We start from the raw sequence: 7596 nt of genomic DNA, 5'->3' as shown, positions 1-7596 counted from the left end.
CCGGGGCACGAACCCGTGTCCCCTGCGTCGGCAGGCGGACTCTCAACCACTGCGCCACCAGGGAAGCCCACATCAACTCTTAAGTTTGTCTTACTTTTGGATTCCAGTTATCTGAGTTAATAAACTTCCTTATAGTTAAAGCAGTTTTGAGTTGGGTTTTCTATTATTTGCTATGAAAGCTTCCTATCTTAGGTAGCAAATACAGACATGCTATCTGACATCTTATGATCTAGTGGGGAAGGCAGACAATCTGGGTAGAATTATGCTTCAAGCAACAGAAAACCAGATTCTAGTGACTAAACAAAAAGGGGATTGTTATTCTCATATAATAAGAAGTCCAGAGGTAGGCACTCCAGGGCTGGTGCAACTCTTTGAGAATGCCAGCAAGGAGCCAAGCTCCTCGCTTCCTGTCTCACTATCACTAGTATGTGGCTTTATGGTTGTAAGATGGCTCTACCCTTACAAGGCATTGTGTCCACAAAAAGAAGGAGGAAAGTAAAGGGGGCAAAGGGCCAAGGAAACATGCCAACTGAGTATATTTCTTTTGAAAACCTTTGCCAGAAGCTCTACCACATAGGCATAGGCTTTTGAAGAGATCAAGGGAGGGAGGCATGATCAGTGATGTTGTGTCCCTATCATTTTCCACCCCCCAAACAGTAATCAAGTTAGATTATTCCAATTATCACGAGAGAGCCATCATTCTGAATAGCTAAATTAAATGTCAAGCATTGGAAACAATCATTGCTACATCTGCTATTTTCTGTCATGATCCGCTATGGCAGATACTTAAAGAAAGTGGGTTAAAATGTATTCTTGAGCAAAATTTGCAAAAGTTGGCTAGAGCAATGGATGGACAATAGACATTGCTAGAGAGCAGTAGTTTCTGATATATGCAGAAGGAGGAAATCAAAAAAGTAAAATGGATTTTGTGAAGGTAGGATATCTATTATTTCCATTTCTCCTGACTCTCCCGAAGTGACCAATATACTAAAACCCCAAGAAGGCTTAACAGAAAAGAGATATGGTTCACTATTATGTAATTTTTCTGTTCATTTTCTCCTTGATTTATCCATGTATAGCATTTAAAATTGATCACTTCCTTAAATTCACTCTTGGCTTCTAGGGCATTATATTATATTATCCTGGTTTTCTTAGTACCATTGAAGGCTCCTTCTCTTCCTCCTCTCTTCTTATTGTATGTAGAACGTCCCATCTACAGGCTTTGCTTAGGGACAGAATGGACTCTTTTTAGTGAAAACTCTGACTCTTAAATACTTCAACTTCTATTTAAAAATATGCACCTATAATGGAATAAATATATCATTTCCATTATATATCATTAACATTCTCACTACAGTTCAAAACCAATTAGAAGTTTTTTGAACCATAGTTTGCTTTTAACTAGTGAAATATTAATATTAACATTTCCTACTTTGGAGGAAGAACTAAGTATTATTAAAAAAAACAGTACAGAGCTTCCAGATTGGTGAGATTCGGGGAGAGTAACATGCTGGGAGAGCATGGAAGCTCCATGCCCCTTCCCACATACCTTGCCCTATGTGTCTCTTTCATCTGGCTGTTCCTGAGTTTTATCCTCTTACAGTAAACTGATAATCTATTTGTTTTCCTTGCTGTCTAAAAAACACAACAAAGTTCTGGAACAAGCCAGACAGTCCTTGAGAGGTTTGCTGAGTTCCAGGGATGTTCCTTTAGCAGATTACAAACAAGACTTAAATGGCATTGAAGAAGTGATTTCAATGATATTAGAGATCATCATTTCCTGCCTGCCAAATTCTCTTCGCCACCATCCAAACTTGGTGTATGCACTGCTTTGCACATGAGATCTCTTTGAACAATTTTGAACTCACCCTTCATTTCAGGATGTAACACAAAATATTGATCTGGTAATCACCTTCTTTAGCTCAAGGATGCTACAAGCTGGAGCTGAGCTGTCAGTGGAATGGGTTCTGGAAATCATCAAGCAAGGGGTTGTTGCACTGCCCAAAGACAAGCTAAAGAAATTTCCATAACTGATATTTAAATATGTGGAAGCAGGGCAGGGAAAGGGGGAATTGGATGAAGGCAGTCAAAAGATACAAACTTCCAGTTATAAGCGAAATAAGTACTAGGGATGTAATGTACCACATGATAAATATAATTAACACTGCTGGATGTTATATATGCAAATTGTTAAGAGAGTAGATCCTAACAGTTCTCATCACAAGAGAAATAAATTTTTTTCCTATTTCTTTAATTTTGTACCTATATGAGATTATGGATGTTCACTGAACTTATTATGATAATCACTTCATAATGAAATTGATGTATGTAAATCAAATCATTATGCTGGGGACTTCCCTGGTGGTGCAGTGATTAAGAATCCACCTGTCAATGCAGGGGACATGGGTTCCATCCCTGGTCCAGGAAGATCCCACATGCTGTGGAGCAACTAAGCCCGTGCGCCACAACTACTGAGCCTGCGTGCCACAACTACTGAAGCCCGTGCACCTAGAGCCCATGCTCCACAACAAGAGAAGCCACCACAATGAGAAGTCCATGCACTGCAACAAAGAGCCCCCGCTTGCCACAACTAGAGAAAACCTGCGCACAGCAATGAAGACCAAAAAACAAACAAAAAAAAGTAGCCAAAAAAAAAAAATCATTATGCTGTACATCTTAAACTTATACAGTGCTGTATGTCAATTATATCTCAATAAAACTGGAAGAAAACAACACACGAACCAAAAAAACGCAAATGTGGGAGAGGTTCTGGGGAACAGAAGTAGACAGATTGCCTAGTGTACCTTCTAGTAAAGAGGATCACATGATCATGTTTGCAATGCACACTTTGATTTGCAGAATTGATGCCAATTGGCAGCAGATCACTTAGTAGTGAAAAAAAAAGGTGTGGGTGGAGTGGGGATTCACAGTAACATATGCAAAAAACTTACTTTTAAAACGTGCAAAAATAAACAGATACAAAGGAATATTTATCATGACAGAACCTGAGGCAGGGATTAAGTGCTGATGTTTTATCTATGAGGTGCAATCTGAGGGCATTGACAGTGAGGGAGAGGAAAAGAGGAAGTTCGGTTGGCAAGTAACACAGGGGGACATAGTACGCTGGCTACTGCTTCACGGTGAGCCTGGAAGAGACACAGCTAATCACTGTGTAGAAGCATTGGCACAGCCTGCACTACCCTGGACAAACTATATGAAGAAACTGTGCCTCAGAGCAGTCTGTGGAGGGAGAAAAGAAAGGAAATCCTCCTCTCTCTCTGTCTCTCTCTTTTTTTAGCTGTTTTAGGATTTTAATGTTCTTCACCTATTCAACATAAAATACTGACAATATATAAACAATAAGGGAAAAGACTCTTCAGCAAAGACCTTCCAGAACTCACAGTTTCCCTCTGGTCAAACACTATAAAAGAACATTCAAGTGAACAAAGGATAAGGGAGTTTAACAGAGAATTTTAGTTCAATGGCATAACCAAAAAAAGAGCCAATCAACCATGCTTCTCTTCTACTCTTTGAAAGGAAAGCAACAGTGAACCTGAGAACTTCTAAATCTTTTTTGTAAAGCAGCTTTAAAAGGGAGGGAGGGTGGAAGTGGGGAGCGCAACTGTGGCTAATGTAATGCTATAATGCAGGAAGTGAAGAATTCTAACAAATTCTAAAAGTCTCTATGTGTATTACTGAGAACCACATTATTGGAAATATAAGCACATAGTGATATGAGCTATTTGGTACTAAAAACAGACCTTGCTATATAAACATGTAGTATGTCACTTTTATCTCTTTATGAGAATAACAGTATAAAGAAAGATCTCCAGTTTGCCCTTTAGTCTGGAACTTCTGAACACTCAGCACACGGTCAGTGCAGACCTGAATTAACAGCTGTGGAACCCAGGAGACCCCACTGCTGTCACTTTGTAAAGGATCAAGAATCGAGTTTTGGGCTTCCCTGGTGGCGCAGTGGTTGAGAGTCCGCCTGCCGATGCAGGGGACGCAGGTTCGTGCCCCGGTCCGGCAGGATCCCACATGCCGCGGAGCAGCTGGGCCCGTGAGCCATGGCCGCTGAGCCTGCGCATCCGGAGCCTGTGCTCCGCAACGGGAGAGGCCACAACAGTGAGAGGCCTGCGTATCGCCACACACACACACACACAAAAAGAATCGAGTTTCTAGAGAACACCATCCACCCTCCTCACTGTGTGTTTGTGAGCCTCTAGAAACAACTTCAATTTGCATAATTAAGTCCACAATCAAGTGTGAATACTGAGATCTAGCTAGAAAAAGTAGCAGCAAAGGCAACATAAGCTAGTTTTTGTTAGAAAAGCAAGAGGAAGATTTTTAAAATGTTTCCAGTTCAAGTCAGAATTAAGATGTCTAAGTCCCACCAGCTGTGGATGTTTTGCTATTGTTCCTTGAAAAAAAGAAGAGTCTATAATAAATATGTCCATTCGAGAAAAATGCCATGTTTGTTAAGTTTTTCGTAGCCATTCCCAAGTTACTTTAAATTTTGTCCGATGTTCAAGGACAGAGTACGTATTGGTTAGGATGTGTTCATAGATGTATCTCCAAATAATTTTTCATGAAGGCTGCCAGCTTCTGAACATCTTCTCTCCTGTTGGCATTATACAGAGAAGCCATGATGCCTGCCACAGACCCACGCCCTTTCAAGGAGATTATATTGAATTCAAAAGCTTTATTGAGAAATCTTTTAGTCTAAAGCATCATCTCCTTTGGCATTGCCAATGCAGAATGGAATATTCATCTTGCTTCAGAATGGAATATTTGTCTTGCTTCTATTCTGGGCTTCACTGGATATACATAGGATCCTTGAGAATTATCAATAACATCATAAATCATTTGAGATTTGACAGAGCTAAGCTTCATGGTTGCTTCACCACTGTTAGTTTTTATTTTTTTTTGCAGAACTTCCCCAACCAGGGATCAAACCTTCGCCCCCTGCAGTGGAAGCATGGAGTTTTAACCACTGGACCACCAGGGAAGTCCTTCACCACTGTTATTCTTAATATACTCCAAGACCAAGCCAATGCCATAGAAGCTGAAACAGGCAGCTGTGTTGAAAAGAGTTGTTTCTGGCTTGCACTTTGTATTCCAGGATGGAGGGGCACTTTCTGAGTGTGAATCCTAGCAGGATATCTTGAAAGATCACCACTGTGACCCCTGCAGAGCCAGCATCCTGCTGGGCACCATCAAAAATCACACCAAACTTGTAAACACCAAACTGGTTTATATGGGAAATTTGAGGACGTGTCAAAAACCAGCAGTGCTCCTCTGACATCAGGGATAAAGTAAAATTCTACTCTGGACCTGGTCTCATTTGTGCAGGAATACATAGAGGAAGTGACCTGATTGAAGTTCCAGGGGTTTTCACGTCAATCAGGTTTAAGGGGACAGCACTGAACTGGCCCAACCAACCCTCCTCTTTGCACAAAAATCATTAACTGGAATGGTTAACAATTTCCACATGAGATTCTTTTATTTTCCACATGAGATTCTATGTGCCGTTAATAATCTCAGCTAAAGCTGATGGCCTGTGGCTCATTTCAAGAACACTAATGCCAGCTCCTTTGTGGTCTAGTAGTTCTTTTTGTATGTCTAACAACACAGAGCTAGGCAGCTTGGTGGCCTGAGCTAAAACTGACTGCCTACCTCCAAGTGTTCACAGTGCACCCCGAGCGGCATGGGTGGAGCTGGCCGGAGGGGATCCATCACGGGACAGTGTACATGTCTCTCCTGTCTCTTATTTCCCTATAGTCAGAGTTTTCCCCACTGGGAGTTAACTCCTCCATCATCCCAGATTGCATCATCCAGCCCCTTTGGTGGCTGTTAGAGAAGTCAGATTCCTTGCCTGTGATGTGTGGCATTTTATCGCAGTCTGAAAGTGGAAGAAAAAGCCAGAAACTCGGGGTACATTGCTAGTTGCTCTGGATGTTCAGTGGCAGCCTTGAGATGGGGCCTGGCACTCTCCTATAAAATGACTGATTTATGCCCCAGATGGCATAGCTGTGAAGGCCCAACTGACATTTGTTGCAGCAGTGGCAGCTGAGGTGGGGCAGGAAGCTTTCACCCATACTTTGTGGCTCTCCTCCCTCAAATTAGCCATGCTGCCTGTACAAGAAAAGTCTCTTCTTGCAACAACATGGACGGACTTGGAGGGTACTATGCGTAGTGAAATAAGCTGGACAGTGAAAGACAAATACTGTATGATATCACTCATGTGGAATCTACAATATACAACAAACTAGTGAATGTAACAAAACAGAAGCAGACTTACCAGATATAGAGAACAAACTAGTGGTTACCAGTGGGAAGAGGGAAGCGGGCAGGGGCAAGACTGGGATAGGGGATTAAGAGGTACAAAGTACTATGTGTAAGATAAATAAGCTACAAGGATATATAGTACACACAGGGAATGTAGCAAATCTTTTATAATAACTATAAATGAAGTATAACCTTTAAAAATTGTGACTATGTTGTACACCTGCAACTTATATAATATTGTACATCAACTATACCTCAATATAAATAAATAAATAAATAGAAAAGCCTTTTCATTTGATGGGCTGCATATAATAGCAACTAGCTAGCTAATTAAGGAAAACAAATTTTTAAAAAAGTTATGAAAAAGCTCTCAGGATGGAAGGGAAGCCTGGGGAATGAAACGTGTAAACAGAAATCAGACAGTTCTAGAGTACTGAGAGCAGAAACTACCCAAAGTTCTCTTCTACTGGTGCTGCTGAAAAAATTATGATAATTTTAACTTGCTTCCGTTATCTTGTTCAGGGTTCAAAGTCCCAGGACAAAGTGTCTGGTTGGGCAAGGCTGGGTCAAATGCCCACTCTTTTGGGTGATAAGGAGTCTCTAATGACCAAGATTTCTATCTCATCAAGTCTACATACAACCGGGAGAGAAAAATTCTAAAAGGAAAACTGGGTTCTATTAGAAAGGAAAAACTAATGCTGTGTTAACAAAATTCACCCCTATGGCTGTTTGGCATCCAAACAATTTTATTCCCATATATATACTTTCAAAAATACTCCTGCCTAACAGAATGCAGCTATGCCTCATAAAGTAAAAAGATTCGCACTCCTTCCTCAGAAGGAGATATAATTCAATGTATCATTATTTACTGCATCAAACTCTGTCAAGGGTGACTAGGTGAAATAAACTTCTGCTCTAGCTTCAGCTCAGCTGTCTTAGATCAAGTGCCTAGAAGCAGAGCCCAGCCCGGGGATTCTTCTGCAAATGATTTGCTGGGGAAATGCTCTCAGGTGAAAGGGAGTGAGGGAAGCAGGATAGGGCAGGGAATCAGTCAAGCCATGATTTGATCTCAGCTGGAAATTAGTGTCAGCCTGATCCCACAGAATTCTGGAGTCTGGACTGTACACAGAATTGGTGCCACTTTGAAACACAGGTATGAATAAATGATCTAGATAAAAAAGGCCACGTGATTTACCAAATGAAGGCCTCAACCCAACTGGGGCCACCTCCACCTGGAACATATAGTTTGGTAGTATTAGCCTTACCTCTCCTGATTTTTATTTATTTTTTATTTTTGGCTGCGTT

General features: G+C 41.1%; 1 protein-coding gene across 1 annotated transcript; it reads right to left on the bottom strand.

Annotated features, from left to right (window-relative positions):
- Positions 1–4563: 4563 nt before the first annotated feature.
- On the bottom strand, positions 4564–5739 carry LOC103075789 (phosphoserine aminotransferase). The gene is given in 6 exon segments (XM_082931414.1): positions 4564–4666; positions 4829–4901; positions 4995–5098; positions 5100–5248; positions 5250–5375; positions 5680–5739. Coding segments are annotated over 6 exon segments (615 nt in total).
- Positions 5740–7596: the final 1857 nt, after the last annotated feature.

The sequence above is a fragment of the Lipotes vexillifer genome, unplaced genomic scaffold (assembly GCF_000442215.2).
Source record: "Lipotes vexillifer unplaced genomic scaffold, Lipotes_vexillifer_v1.1 scaffold917, whole genome shotgun sequence".
Taxonomy (NCBI): Eukaryota; Metazoa; Chordata; class Mammalia; order Artiodactyla; family Lipotidae; genus Lipotes; species Lipotes vexillifer.
Note: the sequence above shows the minus strand (reverse complement) of the source record. Positions and strands in the feature narration are given on the sequence as shown.